Genomic DNA, 21,313 nt, shown 5'->3' on the forward strand with positions numbered 1-21,313 from the left:
TATGAGAAATACAAGATTTTTAAATTCTCTTTGCCGTTTTGCAGCAATTTTCATCTGTTTTGTTGCATGTCTACCTTCTTCTGGATTTGTGTTGTTTCTGGGATCTTTGTCTTGACCTTGTGTTTGAGTCAGGAATGATGATTAACCACAATTGGTAGTGGTGTTTGCCTCCAGTTGGATACCTAATATGGCATTACTGCCTCTATCTGGGTTCCTCTTCAGAAATTCTAACCATTTCTTTGTCTTAGCACTGCCTCAGGTTGCATATGGTGATGTCACCCTCAGCTTTCCTTTGATGGTGGCCATGATTTAATGCATGTTATACTGTATCAGGATGTAGTGATGCCTCTGCCCAATTTGTTTCCACTTTCCTGCCATTATAGCATAAAGACAGACACAATAGGCAAGCATCATTAATTAATTATTCAATTCAAAGCTTCCCTCACTAAAATCCATGTTGTGAAACAGAGGCCTGTTTTACATGTATTGTCCTCTTGATGGCACAGTAGAGAAAATGAAGCACCATGAAGCTTCGGCTCATGGGAGAACCAACTGGATGGGAAGTCGGCAATTTCCGACTTCCGACAACAACTGGGAATGAAAAACAACAATCAATTTAGTCAGGGTGTTGTACACTGACTAAATTGATTAAATTAGTTAAGTATAATTATCTTACTTTAAATGTATGCCACATAAAAATAAATGTTACACACTGGACCTTTAAAATGCAAAGGAAATGTAAGATGAGAAGCATTAAGTGACGCTCTGTGACACTCCAGTCCACAAGATGGCGGTAATGCGCCCAAAGCTATTTGCCCACTGCCATTTAACCACATAAAAAAGGAGGAGCCGTAAGCGCACATGTGTTCAGTCGCACTGTGAGAGTCTGTGCGTGTGTTTCCGTGAGTGCAGAGACAAACTAAAGTCGGACGAAGCAGAAGAGTCCCGAGTACAGCGACGGTTGTACCGCCTTAAATATATCAACATGGTGCCAGGTATAGTAGATGTGTGATTATGTGTTTATACGGTGTCGTCAATTACGCAGTGAGTGTGTCCCAACATAGCGACTGTGGCGGAGCGGCCTACACCGCCATGTTGTTGTGAACCGTCCTCATGCTTCCAATAATGTGCGTGGATGCTTTTCTCGCGTTTCTGTGATACAGGTGAACTAAACACATCATTGTCACCGAGCTTGAGTCGCTTACGGAGTTGATTTTTGTCCTAATAACGACGCTAGCAACCGCTCTGCGCGCGCACGCACACATACGCGACACGCTGTACACACGTGTTGAGCTCGACGTGATGTAGCGCGAGACACTGGCCACGTTTCGTTCGACTCGAACTCGGTAAAGCATTCGACAGTTTTCCCGGCGTTTATCGCCCATGTTAGCATTATCGTGATCGACAAACATAACCACACGAGCCACTCAGTCGTTTTTTTACATTGTAGCCTGTTCTCGCGTGCAGTTTCCAATGGCGCAGGAAAAACTGGAACTAAAATGGTCAAACTCGTGTCGACGTTGAAAACTAGTAACTCGACGTTCAAAACTGTGGAGCAAACGCCACTTTATGTTTATCGGCGACGTTCATTGAATTTCAGCAAAAAATATTGTGTTCCTCTAGATTAGCAATCGGGTTAGGCTAGATATTTTAATGACCATTAATGGGAATTTTTCCTGTCGTTTATGCCCATTTCTCTAACTATGATGGGTTGAGTTGAACACATTAAACCTATACTACTAGACTAAGTACCTCATGGGTTACTTGCACTACTACTACCAAGTAGTTTTACTCTGTTCTTTTGGAGTAAGTTCATTATATTGAACAAGATTCTGGCTTTTTGTCCAACTTTCATGCCTTACTGCAGGACTATGATTTATCCTACATCAAAGATAGACAAAGATCAGCATCTTGTTCAGTATACCCAGCTTTTTGTCTATGGATTACTCTGAAAGTACAAGATGCAATGTCTTGATCGTAGCTAGTGGTCCATGAGGTACTTGGTGCAGCAGTCTAGGTTCTGTGGACTACGAAGTGTTTTGTCCCACATTAAAGTTAGACAAAGGGACATGATCTCTGTATCCTCACTTTACATAGCCAAGTCAGATAAATATTATGTGCTTGTGTTCAGATTTGATGTCTGTTCTCATTAGTATTTGCTCTCTTATATCAAGTTTTACACTTTAATTAGGTGTAACTTATTTAATCATCTAAAACCACATCTTTAGCTTCTTAAGTGTAAAATATTTTTTTAGTTTATTCATAACCACCGAGTTGGACATGTTTCCACAGAACAAACCAAACACTCAGTATTGTTTTTATTACCCGAAGGCCACTTTAGCTCCTCCTGCATGTTAAGAATGTGTTGATGTGAGGTGGTTGCACTCTGTAGCTTCACCACTTGATGTCACTAGACCCCCACACATGAAAACCTATACATTTCCTGAGTGCTTTTAACCCCAACTCTTCATCAACTCTTATGGATTATTGACTGACAACATTAGCGTTTCGGTGGAGAAGGAAGTTCTCAGTTGGTTTTCAAAAAAATAGGTTCCTCTCACCGTTGTCTATTAGTGTATTAACATCATAGTTTATAGATATACTTCATGAAGACAGTAGTCATGCACCGCATCTTCAGGTTGTATTGATGTTCCATAGCCGTCGGCTTCATCTGTAAAATGCCTCTTTTTCAGGGTTCAGCCCTCGTGGGGACAGAGGAGGACGAGGAGGCTTTGGTGGACGAGGGGGAGGAAGAGGGGGATTTGGTGACCGAGGAGGAAGAGGGGGATATGGTGACCGAGGAGGAAGAGGGGGATTTGGTGACCGAGGAGGAAGAGGGGGATTTGGTGACCGAGGAGGAAGAGGTGAGACTTGAACGCTGGATGATCAGAATCTTGTGTTAAGATTGTGTCATGAACATAACTGTACTTTTTTGGTGTGAAAACGTATTCTGTAAGATGTAAGATGTTCATTATTGAACAAGATGTTTGAACTCTGCTGTGTTATGAGTTTAAACTCATAACTCCTTTAATGATGTGAATGCAGTTTATTTCACCATGGCACATGCATTGTTTTGGGCAGCTCTAAGTAAATGTCTTTTTCAGGTGGGTTCAGGTCTCCAGATCGTGGAGGATTCCGGGGCAGAGGGGGTGGAAGAGGCACCCCAAGAGGAAGAGGAGGTGGCAGAGGAGGCTTTGGTGCAGGAAGGAAGGTCATGGTTGAGCCACACAGACATGAAGGTATTTGCTTTTTTTTCTGGCATTTGTGATTATTGTTTGGGAGGCAGAGTAGCTTCTAACTTGAGATGGGGACCATTTTCCCTGGCCTTACCTTTCTCTCTGGACTGTTCCATCATTAAACCAAGTGGTCAGCTTATGTAGGTCTGAAGATACTGTAGGACCACGATATAACTTCACCCTGTCTGACTTGATTCACCATCAAGCAACTTGGTGTCTTTAACAGACCTTGACGGTACGTGTGTGTGCGCTTGTGTTCTCAGGAGTCTTCATCTGCAGAGGGAAGGAAGATGCCCTGGTGACCAAGAACATGGTGGTTGGAGAGTCTGTGTATGGGGAGAAGAGGATCAATGTGGAGGTGAATGATGGTGGACAAACCAATTTCTGTGTGACTCGGATAAAAACCGGAAATAAAATACATGTAAACATGTCCGTCCGCTGAAATTGCTGTGCACCAAATTGCCCAAAGACTGACAGTCAAATTACTATCGCATGTGTATGTTTTGTTAGTTTTGAGCTGGCATAGGTGCTCATAGCTCCACAGTTCCCACCCCGCCTTTGACCCGGAAATAGTGGAAGAAGCCGGTTCACGGTGGCAAAGTCCAGACTGGTGTATTTTTTTGGGCTGAATTTGTGCCAGGGGTTTAAAACTAAAATGGCCTGGGGGACACTTACTGTCTACTCTGGGGCGGGTGAAGTGGGAAACTTAAGTAGGGGCAGGGTGAGATGACCTATATTGTATATTGATGTTTTTAAAGAGTGTATGATGCAAAGTGATGGGCCATAGATTTGAAAACCTCAAATTTATTCCCAGTTAGCTAAAATAATTAAATAGTTTAAAGTTAATTGGACTAAAAGGAGGTGTATTGCCATCTAGTGTGGAGGCAGACACAATGTACTCGATAAATTTGCCTCACTGCTACTTAGTATACTAGAAGTGCTTTTCGTGAATTATAATAACCTCCTATACATCACTAGAGTCTTGGTCCTATTTAAAATCAGCTGCTGGTTGTCTCTTTTGTGGCCTGACTCCTAAATTCTGACATTTTCTTGAAAGGAAGGAGAGACGAAGATTGAGTACAGAGCCTGGAATCCCTTTCGCTCTAAGCTTGCAGCTGCCATCTTGGGAGGAGTAGACCAGATTCATATCAAGCCAGGAACAAAGGTCATGTACCTGGGAGCTGCCAGCGGCACCACGGTATCCCACGTCTCTGACATTGTTGGACCGGTGAGTGAGGAGTACACCCGTGGTAGATTTTCAGTATTAAAATTTGATGCATAATAGAGAACACATTCATAGGTTGTGGCCTCAATGTCACCATCAGGATGTTGTATTTGCAGTTTAAAATTTATTTAACCAACATCATTGTCCTTTTTTGTGGTCCTTACATGTGTTGTAATTAGGGATTTATACCAGCAGAGGGTGCACATCAACCAGTAGGATTCTAAGTAGAGGGATGTAATGCAAGTTGAACATTTCTGTGAGGGTAACCTGTTGTCTTTTACAGGAGGGACTAGTTTATGCTGTGGAGTTTTCCCATCGCTCGGGTCGTGACCTTCTCAACGTGGCAAAGAAACGCACCAACATCATTCCGATCATTGAAGATGCTCGGCACCCTCACAAATACCGCATGCTGGTTGGTAGGTATCTCTAAGCTGCTGAGGTTCGACTTGTTCAGTCTGGTCACACAGAGTCAAATGATAAATGATTTTCTTAAATCTGATCTTTTTAGGCAGATTGCCTGCACTGTTAATTACATGTTTGTGTTAAGCTATAACCATGCAATCGGCACTGGCTGCTACAGTAGGTTTACTCATGTTTGTAATGCTGCTTTTCAAACACTGACGCAGTAAAAATTGGGAGACCTCAGCTTTTTAAGACAAGGTGGTGGAATCCTCTGTTAAACATCAAAAATAGCAGTTAGGCTTGTATAGTGAAAACAGGGTTAGATGGAGGAGGTTGATTCGCTGTGGCGACCCCTGAAGGGAGCAGCCAAAAGGAAAAGTGTGCGATGTCATAAATGCATAAACAGGTTGTTAGGTTTTAAATTAATGAACAGGTTTTTTCTGTGTCTAAACTACGTAGTGTTACTGTGTGATGAAGGCGGCAAACACTGACCCAAGATGCTGAATGCAAACATCAGAGTGCAGTCTTTGTGCACACTCATGCGCTGTCTCTCATTTTAGGCATGGTGGATGTGATTTTTGCCGACGTTGCCCAGCCTGACCAGACGAGGATTGTCGCTTTGAATGCTCACAACTTCTTGAAGAATGGTGGCCACTTTGTTATCTCCATCAAGGTACATTTATGTTGTCCTGGACAGAACTGAACACAAAGTGCAAGACCTACTTATTAGCTTGAGATTGTTCATTCTAAGAATGTCGCAGGCATCGCTTGGCGAGGTTTTATTAATTTTCATTTATGTTCTATTCCATATAATCACATGCTCAGTCACATTTATAGTTTGGTGATTGTGAATTCCAATTACAGGAATGAGCAACTGAATAAAGGTCATTATCCCTGAATGTATGGCATTATTCCCTCTGAGCTGCTTCTGCCGAGTTCTGTCTTTTGTTTCAGCTGTGTTGTTTTATTTTTTAAAACTGTAGGCTAACTGTATAGACTCGACGGCGGCTCCAGAGGCAGTGTTTGCCGCAGAGGTGAAGAAGATGGGTGCTGAGAACATGAAGCCACAGGAGCAGCTCACGCTGGAGCCCTATGAGAGGGACCATGCGGTGGTGGTGGGCATCTACAGGTATATACCAACTTAAATCCTGCTCTATCCAAAACACAAAATGTCTCATACAATGACAGGTATTGATTAAATGCATGCATTGAATCAATAATTTTATCTATGTATAGCTTGGTCTGAAGTATTTTACCCTCTTCATGCAAACATTGCTGGCGATTACTGTAGTATGTATTGCCTTAGACTGTCCTTGGTTTCTTCGATTGAAGCAGAGCAGCTCTTACTGGGTTAAAGGACTCCCTCTGGTGGACAATTATGTTATATTCTCACCATGTATATGACACATGTGACCTTAAATTGTTCACTTTGATTGGTTAAATGGCAGGATCGTCATTAAAGGATGGACAGCCTGTAATGTCTGGCATTGTCTCACTCAGTCCTATGTTTTAATAAGTGATAATGCAGCACAGTTAATTTATTCTCGCCTCTTGTAGAGTTTTAATAAGTTTATAGTCGGTCAACTTAATTGGTTTGGTGAAAAATCACTTGCTCAAGATCTGAATACAGTTACCCAAATTATTTTTGCTTTATTTTAACTTGAGTGTTTTTTTTGGATAGTTTTAGTGACTGGTGATATAAATAATCTGGCTAATGTAATCATGCATATTTGGAATCTCTTTAAGTTTAAATTTATGATCATATCACAATATGCATTATCTCATGGTCAGATGGTAGATACGAGTTGACAAATTCATGTCAAACTGATATAATCACACTCAGGCTGCAGCGATTAATCAATTACTAAATCGTCATCTATTTTGATAATCGATTTGAGTTCAACAAGCTGCTGATTTTTCAACTTATTAAATGTGAATATTTATACATATAACATTGATTTTTGGTTTGGACAAAACTAAACGTTTGTGAACTGGTTTGGTAAATGCCAATTGACATTTTATGGGCCATACAAGTACTTGATTGATCTAGAAAATAATCAACAGATTAATCTACTATAAAAATAAACATTAGTTGCAGCTATAAATCACACAAGGAGCTACCATCGCCTCTTTTGTTTAACTAGCACTGATCATGTAAAGTGTCACTATAATGCAACCAAAGTAGTGAAAATATCAGCTGGTATGTAGTAGCTACTACGTTTATACTGCACTAATATTGTTTAACTTGGGTCAATGTTGCACTTTAATTTGTGTTAAAATGCTCTCACCTTTCTCTCCTTAGACCTCCAGCAAAACAGAAGAAATGAAGTGTGGCCGAAAACATGGGGAAAACAGTTTTCCCGTTTGAAACCACCTCCCTTTTTTTGATTACTGTCTGTTTCCCTCCTCTCCACATCTACACCCGCCTGTTGGTAGATTTCTGCAGTGTGGAAGCATAACTAGCACTTGGGGTAAAATTTGGCTGTGTTCCCTTTTTTTTTTTTTTTGGACTGTTAACTGACCAACCACCCTTACTCCTGGACAAGTGACTGTAGAGGTGTTTGGATGAAGCAAGTGTTTGTTAGAAAAAAAGTAAATTATGCAGCCAAGTTTTAGAGAACTAGTAGCTTTCTACCCTGGGAAACTGATATTATAAACATTGATTTATAAAGCTTTATTGTATGTAGTTACACATTTGCTGAGGGTACCACATGCTTCAAGTGTATGGTCAGTGTATTATTTTGTTATCTTTTCACGTCTGTTCTGATGCTTTTCTTCTCTTCCTTATCCTTTCTCAGAGTGCCTCCCTCCCTAGATTGTTGGGTATATCCCAAGTAATTCACACATACCCCAGATGACTGGTATTTTTTAATTGTTTGAACTTCTGTATGGTACAATACTTAAGGTGGTGCACATGTAGAGCTTCAGATTACCACAAATTTACACCGTGTTAGGCAAACAACCATGAATGTGGATCTGTTTTTAGTGGTGAGGCAGTAAACTGACCTGTGTCTGTGTACAAATATAGAAAGTGACTTTTTCACTCACACTTGTAATTTGATACCAGTATAACTTTTGTGTTGACAGACTATGAAACAGAAAAGTTGTAGATATTTTACAACGTATGCTTGAAAGTTTTTGTTTTTTTGTGGACAAAACCGACAACTTTGTTTAAATAAAATGTTTTTTTCGATTATAACCATTGGTTTGAAATAACTGAATTCATGGTCTCCAGACATTACATCTACCAGAGTTTACAGCAGCATTTGGTGGAGATACAGATCTGGGTTCAGAATCAATTTTGGATTGCCAATTTTGACCTTGTAATTGTGACATTTTCAGGAATACTTTGACTAAAATGGCTCTGGATTACTGTGGAGAAAAGTAATGGTACCTCATACTCTTGCTTGGTTATTTTATACATAATGCCCATTGGACCATTATGTTATCCTACACATGGTTGTGTGTGTGTGAAAACCTCAGACAGTAGTTTTAGAAATACTCGCCTACTTGGCACCAACAATCATGCCCTGCAATGTCACTCAACTTTGGCGTTGAACCTCAGCACGACTTTGTCTTGGTGCGATGTGATGGGTTGATTAAAATATTTGCGATTATTTATATAATATTTGGAGCATCTGAATGGTGTACCCAAAAAGTGTGTAGTTGGGTCAAAAATGCCGATGAAGATCCAGATCTGAAGCTTGAGTTGTTGGTAATTAGATTAAAAGCCTCCCTAACTGTTTAAATGTCAGATTTTAAAAGTTGAAATGAGTTAACTTAACACCTTTTACAAAATCTTTTTTTTAGCAACTGTCTCGAGCGTCGCAATTATTTACTATTATTGCCCAGCCGTAGTATCGATTTATTTATTAAACAATAGATTTTGCAAATGGCTGTTTCACAGATTTCAAAAGTGTTGAGAAATGCCAATAAATGTCAGTAACATTACTGGATTACTTTGACCTCCAATATGAAAAACTTTGCTCTGGTTTAAAGTTATTATGCGGATGAAAATGTTTTTATCCCCGCGCGACAAAATGCAGCGTAATCTGCGATGCCCTTTTACCAAAAAACATCCCAATTTGCATCCGTTTGGGTGTGTAACAATCGCGCTGTCGCGTTTCATTTTTTAGGGGTAACTTTTGGAAGTTACTCGTAAGAACTGCCCGCGATGGATTTGTTTTGGCAGCCATTTTGTGGGAAAATTCACTGGAACGCGCCGGGCCATACTCGCCTGGTGTCGGGAGTGCGCTCTCAATGCAGCCCCTCTCTCCTTTGACCGATATTAACATCACGGAGGGGCTGACCGGCACAGAGCTAGCTGTAGCTGTGTGAATGTGTGCGCGAAAATACGTGTAGTTTTTCTGTAGCGTTGGCTTGCACTGTCCGTTGGCCACTCGGCCGGCCGTTACCCGCCAAGCAGCCTGCAGTGTGCGGACTGTCTTCCTCCAAAATTCCAATGGCAGAGTTTTATTAGGCAGCTAGCATGCTAGCTACGAGCTAGCAGGCTAGTGTTAGCTTCTTTCCTCTAAATTAATTTAAAAAGAGCGGACGGGCTTGCAGAGCCGGCGGGTCCACGCCGTAAGTGAAGGTGGTCTCTGGCACAGCTGTGAATAAACCTCGAGCCACTGAAGTGAGTGTGCTGACCAGATTTAAAAAAAGAAAAGAAGACTGAACCTGAAGTGCCCGTGGTTGAGGCGGCGAGCTGCCCACCTCCCCTCAGGCACGGCTAGCTGTGCTGCGCCGGCGATTACTTACTATAGACAAGGCGCTCTCTGAGCTCAGGGAGACTAACGTGATTTTTCTGGAAACTTATCTCACTTGGGGATTTTTTTGTTTTTGTTTTAACCGGCAAACAATTCTCCACCATCCTATTTGGATTTCTGCTGTGAAAGAAGAACGATTGAGCCGGGGGAGGGGGCTCGGTTCGTGCGGACAGAGGGAAATAGGGGTTCCGAACATGGCTGCTACGCGGAACTTGGTTCGACACACCGCCTGAGGTAAGGTTTAAACGGCCGGCATTTCTTTTTTTTTTCTTCCCTCCCCAAATCATCAAATGTGATTTTGCAGCTCGTTGCTTCTTTTCCGTGTCATGTGTGAAATAGAGGTTTGGCAGTCAATATGAAGCAACAGCATTGTGTTGCCCCATCCATCCCTGCGTTATTCGCCCCTGTCAGCCGGCCTCGTGTCCCCATTCCTTTGCCACTGCCGCTCAGATGGCTCATAGGTTTGAGTCATGCTTCTACTGTGGAGCTGCTGGGCCGTACCGGACATTAAATGCTTGGCTGGAGTATCTACAGTGTTACCCCCTCATTCAGTTGCTTTTACTATGTCCTCCGGCCCCCCGTCCTTCTGGTTCAGATGGTGACTGAGGCGTTTTCAGCCATCTGGTGGGTTGACTGTGGGTTGGATTGGTCATTAATAGGCTAATGATTGATGCCACCAGTGTGCGTGTATCTGGGCAAGTTTCATTCGCAGCGGCGTCGCTACCTGTCTTGAGTTAAAGCACGACACCGAGAAGACTGGGGGGTGGGGGGGAGAAGATGCCGGCTGCATAAAACGGAGGGGAGATATGACATGAATGGATGTGTTGCTGCATGATCGAGGCGTGTTGCTGATCCTTGGTGTATACGCTTATATCCTGCTGTCGATGGCGATGACTGTAGGTGTTACAGAATACAGCCAGCCACAACCCCCCCCCCCCCCCTCCGACTGTCCTCTGTAGAGCTGCAACATTTCATCTGCTATGGCAGGTAACGGTAGCCACTAGCTTAGCTACCGCATCAGCCCCAGCCCCTACCCTGCCCTCTGGTAGAGGGACAGGAGTTCAGTTGCCGGGAGATGAATGCTCCTGGGCAGGGAACAGGACTGTGGAGAGACCATAGCCGATGCACAGCCGGTTAATAACGTCCCCTCTCTCTTTGTACGTGGCTTTTTTGATGCATTCTCACTGTCATTCCTCAACAGTAGATATTGTGGTCAGATATTGTGACCGATTTAAATAATAGGCTTTGCCACAGATGCTGTTCCCCCACCTCCACACCCACCCTGCTGAAGTTAGGCTGCTGGTTTTCCTCAAAATGGACCTCTCCCTCCCCCCGAGTCAATTCTGCTTTACTCAGTGATTTTTCATTCAAGATTTGTCTTCTCAAATCACACTTATCACGGTGGTGTGATTTAGATTGTTCGTTAGGTTTGATCGGCACTGTTTAGTAACCGGTCTGTGAAAAAGGCCACATATAGGCCAAAGCGTCAAATTTTGGATGAGAGAAAGGACACATCTCCTGAGAGAAAAGCTTTTTTAGAAATCTCTTTCAGAACAATGAAGATGTGCTCCCTCGAAATGTCAGGTTCCTGTGGAAGTGGGCCTGTATTTAAGGTGTTTGCGGTTCCATTGTGCTACAGGTCTCGAGTAATGTTTTTTTTGTGTCATGTTACAGTAGATACAGCAAATACATTTACTTTGTGCTGACTGCCTGTGAGGGCTGTGAGCTCTCATCTTGAAACATGTTCTAACTGCATCTGCTGCTTAGCTACAGTCAGCATATGAAACACCTGATTGTAGCCTGTGGATTAGCCTCTTTCACCGCACTGTCATCGTGTCACCACCACAAGCATGTACAAAAAACCCACTTGCATTGCACCATCTGTAGCTATCATATATTTTAGAAGCATTGCATGTCCAATATTTGTCGCTGGACTTCATGTGTTGCAAATTATACGTGACTGTCCCTCAGTTCCATCTCTGCTTTCAGTGTTTGCTATGAATAGGAACAGCAGAACCAATAGTTTGGTGGAAACCAGGACAGGAAACAAATCTTAAAATCTGAGAAGGTACCATCCCTGAGACCAAGAGAATGAAACTGCTGGATCATGCTGGCTTGATGCCTCAAACAGTGAACCACAGTGCACTGCTGTTTATGTATGTGTATATATATATATATATATATATATACATATATGTATATGTATATGTATATGTATATATATATATATATATATATATATATATATATATATATACATATACATATACATATATGTATATATATATTCACATATATATGTGTGTGTGTGTATACAGAGTATATATCATATTATATGTTAATAAACTATATGTAAGCTTGAGGTTAAGTGGTCCTCTAACGATAATGTATGACACAGTTTGATGATGTCACAGGTGTGAGGTGTTCTGGGAAGTTGAGTTAAGGCTGTTGTTGCTGAAGATGGTATTGAATGAAGGACTTGTTGCTGGGGCTTCAGGAGTGCAAGTTTTGAGTTGAGCTTCAGTGAGGTTGCTCTTCAAACTGTCAGTACCAGCCAAAATCTGTTATAACTATAAATAAAATCACACTTTTTGCCCCGTAGCCTCTGGTAATCGTTGGTCAGCGTACAGGCCACTACATTGGCTACCAACCCCCTGTTGGTCAAGTATCTTTTTATTTTCTCATCATCATCTTTATTTTCTCACATGGTCTCATTCATCTCTGCTCTCTGTCCCCACATTCATGCATTCATCCTGGCGTTAGTGCAGTTATTCAAGTTGAAACCTCCCACTGAAGCTGTGTAAAGTTAAGCATTTTCACTGGTGCTTTTTTTAATGCTACTAATACTGCCACTACTACTGAGAGCAACAACAATGTAAAATACACAATGTAATTATTATACGAGTATGGATATACATTATATATATATCTTTTATATATTTTTTTTAATGTATCAAATCACTACATGTAGTGGACACACCATTTTGATGATATGGCAAATGCTTTAAAAAATTAAAAATAAATTAAATAGATGTTACCTTCAATTTGAACTGACTTGTATTCCACTGTATTTCATTTAGGGCTACAACGATTAATTGATTATTAATTGACTGCTGAATGAATCAACTATATTGATAATCAATTCGATCCGTTTGTGTGTTCTTAATAATTAATACTGAGTTCTCTGATGTCTCAGCCTCTTTGCTCCATATAATGAAAAAATCATTCAATAATTTTGGTTTGTGGGGAAAATGAGACATTTTACTGCATCATTTCAAGGTTTGGGAAACACAGATCAACATTTTTAGGCATTTTCTGACATTTTGTGGACCAAACAAGAACATGATTATTTGAGAGAGTAATTGACAAATTGTTAGTTAGTTTTAGCCCTAATTGACAGAAATTATCTCACGATTCTTCAACAAGTCTTCAATAACACATTCCATTTGTTTTTAAATTGACATTATACCAAAGGTTTGTCAAACTGCAACACAGTTTGTGTCACAGAATATAGAAGGACTGAATTCATGTTTGATTGAGCTTTCTGTAGAGCGTGCATCACAACAACGTGACAATGATTCTGGCACTGATGAATAATCTGTTGATTATCTTCTCAATTATTCAAGTGGTTTAGTGTATGAAATGTTTTGGAAATTTGCTGTTTAAAATGACAGATGTCAGCATCACATTGACTCAGCTATAAATAATTGATCCGAATGCTGTTACATTGAGAATGGAACATTTTGTTATTTTTTTTGTATTACATTTACTAACATGTAATATTACTCTTTTATGTTTTCATTATGTGATGATTGGTTGATTATGTGATTATTGGTTTCTCCAGGCGGCTGTTCAATACAAAAACAAGATTGGATATGACAAAATCGACAATGTCCCACTGAGTGCTCCTGCTGTCCAACAAAATCACCACACTACATCCTAAAATTAAAAAAATAACCAACATTTTTTTAAATTTGATGTATAATTAGATTCTATGACTTTTAAAATACAACTCTTTAGACTAAATAAATGGTCTTAAGAGTCACTGTAACTCATCTTGTTAAATAGAGTTGTTAATGGCGTTTTTTGTACTATATTTATGCTCTGTTGAATTGTCACAAGCAGAGAATTACAGGATAATTCTTAGTAACAAGCAGAGCCAACATTCAACTAAGACTGCTAAGTGGTTACCAAAGTTACCAAAGATGCTATTTCTATTGCACTTTGACTATATTTGCTACTGAAGAAAAATGACACTGTGATAAATATTGTATTGAATGTAGGGCTGGACAATAAGTGACTGACAAAATGTGAAAAGACACTGTGTAACCCAACTATACGACACAGTGTGGTTTTGTAGTTCAGCAGGAGCCAACAGAGTGGTGACTAAACGGTCAGCTGATGCATTTAATTACCTTTTCTATGAAGGTAATTAGCTTTATGCAGCTTGAGTTTGGCTGCCATTACATATGGCACTGTTTCTGCCTTCCCAGTCAACAAAGAGAACAGTTTCACGCTGGATTCGAATCTGCCGTCGGACTCATCCAAAGACGAAGCGTGTTGCACATGGATTCTGGGTGTAGTTACTTTTTAGGAGTAAATTCTAATTCTGTTGAGTTGTAAGCTAAAAATAAATTGTTGCAGGGTCATCTAATTTTAAACCTAGTTAATGTAAATGTGGCAACTTGAAGTGTTCTAGTCATCAAAGCCACGCAGGTTGTGAGACAATGTAAGTCTGTCACAGTAGATAATACCATCGTAGACATCTACATTCACTTTATCAGGCTTTAGTGAGAAGTGTTGAAAATATTAATCAACAAGCATTTTTGCCTCAATGTGATGCTCTGCATTGATTAATCAGGTTTTACTCTCGTAACTGTCATGGCCAATAAAACATCAATGAAAATATTCATATTATCTTTTCTTTTGCTGCTCTCTAAAGACCATCAGCTGTTATTGTTTGTATTTCGTGTCTCTGGACATGTGTTTACGTTTCATTGAATCCAGAAAAGCAAAATGTTCGGAGCAGATATTGAAAAGTGCTCCCATTTTTTCACATCTAAATCTCCCCATTATATTTTAGTGGGAATACTGGTTGACTCATACGTACGGTTGCTTTAATGTGTGATGGTGTGCAGGCCTGACGCTTGGTGGCCGTTGATATGTCCGCACATTTGTGTCTGTCATGGCCGTCTACGTAGCCAGAGTCTGCCACTGTTTGGTGCATTTTGTCTGATCGAAAACATTGGCAGGGCTCTGTTTGAGTTAATTCCGTGTAGGGTTGCAACTAATGATTATTTTCATCGATTATTCAAGTACTTTTTTTGATTTGAAAATTGTTTACCCAACCTGGAAATGATGATGTTCTCGAGTGTCTTGTTATTGAGTTTTTATTATTTCTTTGTTATATGGAGCAAAGAAACCCGAACATTATATAGTTTTAATTGTTGAAAAAAAAAACACTCAAACTGATTAATCGATAATAAAAATAGCTGACCAATAAGTTAGTAAGTGGTTACTACATCACCGTGATAGTTTTTGCCGTGCAATGTGAACAAAATCTAATTTCTTCAAGGGTTAAAGAAAGACTTTTAGAGTTCTGCTCGCTGCTCTTTTAGAAGCAGAGAGGAAAGTCTCTTTTTTTATTGGCGGTGGAGTGACATTGTTTAAACTTTAGACAGGAAACTCCAAACAGCAACAGTTCTGTTTGGACTCTAAAACCGTGCTGCTCATGCTGCAACACCTTATTTGATATAAAAATGGTTTCTGCCAAGGTAAAGAGATCAATGTCTGCAACAGGTGAAGGTCAGGTTTCCCCCTCACTGATGTGGATGAATTGATGTTGAATTGTTGGTAAATTTCAAGTGTCAACATTATATGATGGCTGTTGATTGAGTGCTCCTGCTCTTGCGTGAAAAGAGGGAGCTAAAGCAATACCTGCGTCTTCGTGAAAGGAATAATCTGAAAACAGTTTTAATGGCAACATTCACTGCTGACATGCCACTTGTCAACTGTGCTACAGTGCAGCAGAAAGGAGTTACGTGTGCATTGAATTTCCTCATCATTTAGCAGGTACCTTAATAAAGCTTGAAATATTTGAAATTACAGTGTCACATATTTACAATATTTATATAAAAGTAAAGACAAAAGAGAACCACATACCTGGCACTTAAGTGCACTCATGTATTCTTTCTATTTTAATTGCCTGGTTGTGTTGTTTGTGTTGAACACCTTGGAACTTTGTTTTGAAGAGTGCTGTACAAGTAAAGTTGATTACTACTAACGTTACCGACCCTCGCGCTGTACTTGGACCGAGGTTCTGCCAGGTGAGCTGGTGCTCCTCAATTAGTATTTGTTTAGCTGCGGCTGGTGTCGACAGTTGTAACTCCCATCCCAGCAGAAAAGTATCCTGTCAACGTTTGGTGAGCTTAGCGATGAGCATGTGACACTCAAGTCCCGCAATCCTTCATCATTGCATCGATGGTTGGTTAGTCGTCAGTGTTGTAAGCTTACCTCTTCATTTAAACCTTTCACGGGCCCAGTGACAGGATGCTTATGTTGAATTTACTTGAAACTTGTTTGTCAACAAGTTATTCTTCAGTCAACCAGCTCTGGACAGTCCCCCCTGTGCTGAGTGTGTGGTCAGTAGATCAGTCTTTGTGGGAGGAATAATATACAAACACGCTCAATGAAAGGATACACAATCACATCAGCCATCTCTATGACAACATTCACAGTAACAAGGAGAAAGTAAGAGACAATTATGCACATGAAGAATTGACATTGTGGCATATGCAGGGCCAGGCGGCTATTCTGCGATAACACAAGGAGGTCATCCAGCTGCAGCACAAGACAACAATGTAGAAATCAATCCTGAGAACTTTGTCCTGTGCCATGTGTCAAAATGCCTTTTTTTTGCCTGTTTAAAAGTTACGGTTTGGTATTTGACAGAGTCAAAGTGATTGGGTATGTTAGTGTAACGGTTTTGTGACGTTTGGTTTACTTTCTTACTGAAACACATGGCTGCCAGCAGGGACATAAGGTAAAATGGATTTCAGCCACATGACTAAAGCATCACCTTATAAAATCTACACCTGCTGAAGCCTCCCATGTCGTAAGAATTTGTTTACAACTTGTAAGAAAGCCCGGTTTGTAATTGGAAACTGAAGTTTGTAAGCTGCTCACTATCCCACACCAAGGTCATAGAGTTTTTAGCCCCATTCCATGTGTGTGAAGACCCATTTCGCATTGCTGAATGGGCATACAAGACCACAGTCCAGTCCAATCTCAAACAAAGGTCTAGGTCAGTTTAGTGTTTAACACATACAACCTCATTCTCGTATTCCATTCCAGTAGTGGTGATTTTTCTCTGGCTGACTTCATACTATATAGAACCTCGGCAAGTCTCTATGGTTACCGTTTTCTTCATGGTATCTGGACTTAGTGGTCCTCTGTGCGCACACGTATGCCAAGCGTTTGGCAAGGTTGTGGTTAGGCAAAGCTGAAAGGAGAACTTTAAACACAAGTCACAAAATTACACATTCAAACTGACTGGGTGGGGGCAGCAGTGGACTCACAATGTCTGTGTGCAGTCAGTGACGCAAACTTTAGTGTGAGCGTTGGGGGCTCAGCCCAGCCCAGAACACGTTGTTCAATTTTGATACCTGACCAACACATGTCTCACATAGCTCAACTAAGAAGGGCTTTATTTGAACAGTGACACATTTTAATGACGACAAACAAAATTGTGTCTCATATTCTCCTCACCATTCCTCACCTCTCCAGGAACTTTGTTGGTGTATGCGCTGTGTTTTTTGTATCACACATCATTCATTCCTTACAGTAATTAAGGTGTGATCATTGAAAGCAGTTCACCTATTAACTGAGGAAAAGTGAGGAAAGGTTTGAATGTTGCTGAGAAACTAGTTGATCTTGCATGTACTTTTGTTTACTTCTAGTCGTATTTTTGTTTTGTTTTTTTACAACCCGTTAGTACAGAGGCTTACCCTTAATTTGAACCATAATCCTTACCATTTATCTTATTTTAGATCAACGTCGTCATGCTGAAGGCTATAAACGATCACAGCATTTGAAGGACTCCATTTTTGGCAGTTTGACAAAATGTCAAATGTGAAATCTAGTGTTAGACACACACACACACTGTCTTATATTATGAGGAATTCATGCAACTTGTCTGCTGGAAAACCATATAGTCCAAACATTAACATAGCAGTCAGTCTTGTTACAAACATACCATAGTGATAGACTTGACAACCACCCTCTGGTCAAACCTCTCAGCTTTTTGTCTTTCTTCAGGTCTCTCTCTCCCCCTCTCTCTCTCTCTCTCTCTCTGAGAGTGCTGGTAATTTGGGTGAGAGGGTTGTTGCATGTTGCCCCTGCACCTGTCCTTACTTGGACTCTATTTCTGGGGTCTCACACTGAAACTGACTGTGTCTCGCCTGGCAACAGTGCCTGTATATATTACAGATATAGTGTGTGTGTGCATGTGTGTATATATATATATATATAATATATATACAATATATATATTTATATATATATATATGTGTATATATATATGAATTCTTGCTGTTACCACAAATCAACTGTATTAAATGTGACATGTTGTCGGTCTGACGTTTCTTTCATCATGCTGTGTGTGTTATCAGTGATAGGTTGGGTGTCTGTTTTCAAGTTGTCACCTGTACTTTGCTCTGTCTTAGATGTGTCTTAAAGAAGTTGGACTTGTCCAATGACAGGATTTCCAGTGCAGGGGAATTCTTGTGGGGCCCAGCTCTTTATGACCTTCTACAAGCCTTAGAAATGCCGTCTCCATGATGCTTCATTTCTTGATTTACGTCTCCTCAGCATTGACTTTTCATGTGTTTTTCTCAGTTCAAGAGCACAAGACTTACTCTGTGCCGGGATCAGACTACCACGGTATTTTTGTCTTTCACGATGGTTTACCATGTCAGATTATCAATCACAGTGGCGCGGATTCTTGCCGTGTCGAGACTGGCGACACTACAAGCATGACAACCCCCCCCCCCCCCCCGACCAATCACCGTTCACGACACTGTGCAAGTTTATAGGTCATCGGGGGAAAGCAGGGGCAAGGAGTTTTCGATCATTACTCACCGTGTTGCTGAAGTGCCTCCACTTTCTCTCGCCACTATTTTGGTGGTGAAGTAGGATACTACAGGACCCTGAAGTGCGAGTATACCAGGGTTCAGGGACATTTTTGGGGAAATATTGAAACCAGACCCTCAATTCTGGCACCAGATAGTTTGATTGAGCCCCACTGTTCAACATCACTGGTGACTTCAGGGTTAGGGTCCTTTCAAAATTTAAGTTTTTTGAAAAAAACTGACATTCCCAAAAGTGCCTTAAAATTTTGGGCCCCATACACAACTTTAGAAAAGTTTAGGATAATCCAAAACATCATTTTGGGAGCCCTAAAATGCTATTTTTGGAAAATAGGCCCCCCCTCTTGCATTTTTGTGTATACAAACAAATATGCAACTTACAAAAAAAGATGATGTCAAAGCCCCACCTCTCTAACCCTTAACCCCACCTCGCCTGGCATTTCGAGTCGTTTGGTTTTATGTCGTAATTTTTTTCTAAACAATGCTGTGTTTTTACGGCAAACATTTTAAGAATGAAGAAGAAACAAATTGCATAGTTATATAGTTTCCGTGTGGATAAGACTCAAAATACTTGGGTACGCGCATTCTACCAGTAAATGATGTGTTTAAAAAGTCAGTATTGTTCTTTTCTTACCACTTGAATGTCCTGTCGAGTATTTTGTTATGTCTTTTTAAACAACAGATGTTCTTGTATAATACACACTGTGTGTGTGTGTGTGTGTGTAAAATGCAACAGTCCTGGCAGATTACAGACCAAAGGAATGAGGACGGTAGAAGAAGCCTTCATTTTGATATACCAGCATTTTCTGGGTTCATGTTCAGAAGTCAGATTATGGCTGAAACACTTACTCTATGAATCGATTATTAAATTAATCGGTTTGAGTTTTTTTAAAGAACTAAAAGAGATTCTTCTGATTCTTCAGCTTCTTAAATGTGAGTACTTTTTTTGGTTTCTTTGCTCCATATAACAAATAAATCAACATTTTCTGACATTTTATGAACGATAACTCGATTAACCGATTATGAAATGTTATTATGTAATTGTTAGTTGCAGCCCTAACTCAGATACAACTCTTTCTGGGTTAAAATAATATTCCATCAGTGGCTGTGCATGGCAGCAACTCTGTAAAAAGTCTAGTGTTGAAGTCGGATTCTGAAGAAAGGTCCTGACCTCTAAAAGTCTTTTTCTTTTCACTCTTGTTTGTGCTGTACATTCAGGGATTGTCCTGCAGCACTTTCTCAACACTGTGACCTGAAATGCAAATATTGATTGCAAGGTTCACGACAATTAGTAGTAGCAGCAGAAGAATTGTTTGGGATTAGGATTTTGATCTTAAATCCTGAATCATTTTACAATGATTATAGAGGTGAGTGCAAAAAGTGGTAAAAGAAGTAACATTTATTTATTTAAGGCCTTCAAATAACGATTATTTTCATTATCGATTAACGTTTCGATCGTTTTCGTGCCTGGAAATTGTGATTCTTGTTTTTTCCACAAACCAAAATTAGAAGATTTCTTTGTTGTATGGAGCAAAAATAAAACCAACATTTAAGAAGCTGAAAAAAAACAACCAAAACACTCACTAATGAATCGATGATCAAAATAGTTGACGATTCATTGTTATAATGGATTAACCCTATTTTATTTTGCCATGATATGATTGTGACTGGGGTTATTTGAAGAAAGTGGTGTGAAAGCAAAGGGTTTTTGTTTTTTCTCCTTGTGAAGCGAACATTAAAGCACTGTGGGCCTAATAAAGGACTTATCTTATCTGGTGCTATTAGCAACAGGCTAGCTCGGAGCACATTGGTGGGTATTTGTGCAGCAGCTGTACACCAGTCAAATGCTACACTGTGTCATTCCTTGCTCGGCTTTTGTTTTTGTCTCTGGCACCGCCAAGTGCCGGGGAAGAGAAGGGCATGTGGAGTGCTGCTCTCCTCTCCTCCACTCCTTTTGCTGAAAGCACCCTGCAGTAGCAGCATGGTAATTCTGCTCCTCTATCTTCCCCCTGCATCATGTTTACCTAGCAACAAGCATCACCCGCGGCTGGCCATCCCATTGGTCATTTGAAAACGCACCGGGGACCAATGGCAGGGCTGTTGCCATGGTACAGTGTATAGTTGCCGGGTGGAATTTTTTGCTGCAAGGCACGTGAGTCTCGGAGTCTGCTTGCCTCCCCGCGCTGCCGTTGTAATCTCCGCTGTCTGGCCGTTAGTAGCGCCGAACGTGACTCTGTGGAAGCCAGTCAGTAACTCTGTGAAGGGGAAATACTGACGTTTGTTCATATTTTTCCCACTAATAATAGGACAACATTAACGCAACGTCTCAGTGCTCGGCGCGTTTCCGTGGCTGTTGAAGCTCCGTGTGTGTGTGTGTTGCTGCCCAACGCAAGAAGCCACTGAACGTGAACTGTGAAGCCAATGTTCAAACGAAAGGCCACAAAGAAAAAAGACAAAGGAAAATAATAATCAGATAGATTAAATGTATCTTTATCTTTTATTTATTTAATTACGTTATTTTTATTTATTGTACTT

At 40.6% G+C, this 21,313-nt stretch overlaps 2 protein-coding genes across 2 annotated transcripts in view; both read left to right on the plus strand.

Annotated features, from left to right (window-relative positions):
- The first annotated feature begins 847 nt into the window (after window positions 1-847).
- Window positions 848-8,062, plus strand: fbl (fibrillarin). The gene is made up of 9 exons (XM_058646751.1): window positions 848-995; window positions 2,694-2,864; window positions 3,105-3,239; window positions 3,500-3,594; window positions 4,294-4,464; window positions 4,745-4,877; window positions 5,424-5,536; window positions 5,847-5,992; window positions 7,166-8,062. Exons 1-9 carry the CDS (start codon window positions 986-988, stop codon window positions 7,188-7,190), a joined length of 999 nt encoding a protein of 332 aa, XP_058502734.1. The 5' UTR covers window positions 848-985; the 3' UTR covers window positions 7,191-8,062.
- A 1,021-nt stretch (window positions 8,063-9,083) lies between these two features.
- Window positions 9,084-21,313, plus strand: part of dyrk1b (dual-specificity tyrosine-(Y)-phosphorylation regulated kinase 1B) — a 41,990-nt gene continuing 29,760 nt past the window's right edge. Inside the window, exon 1 of the mRNA XM_058646750.1 lies at window positions 9,084-9,866. The gene's annotated coding sequence lies outside the window, so the exon portion shown is untranslated. The remainder of the gene's footprint in view (window positions 9,867-21,313) is intronic.

This window comes from Solea solea, chromosome 13, assembly GCF_958295425.1.
Source record: "Solea solea chromosome 13, fSolSol10.1, whole genome shotgun sequence".
NCBI classification, from domain to species: Eukaryota; Metazoa; Chordata; class Actinopteri; order Pleuronectiformes; family Soleidae; genus Solea; species Solea solea.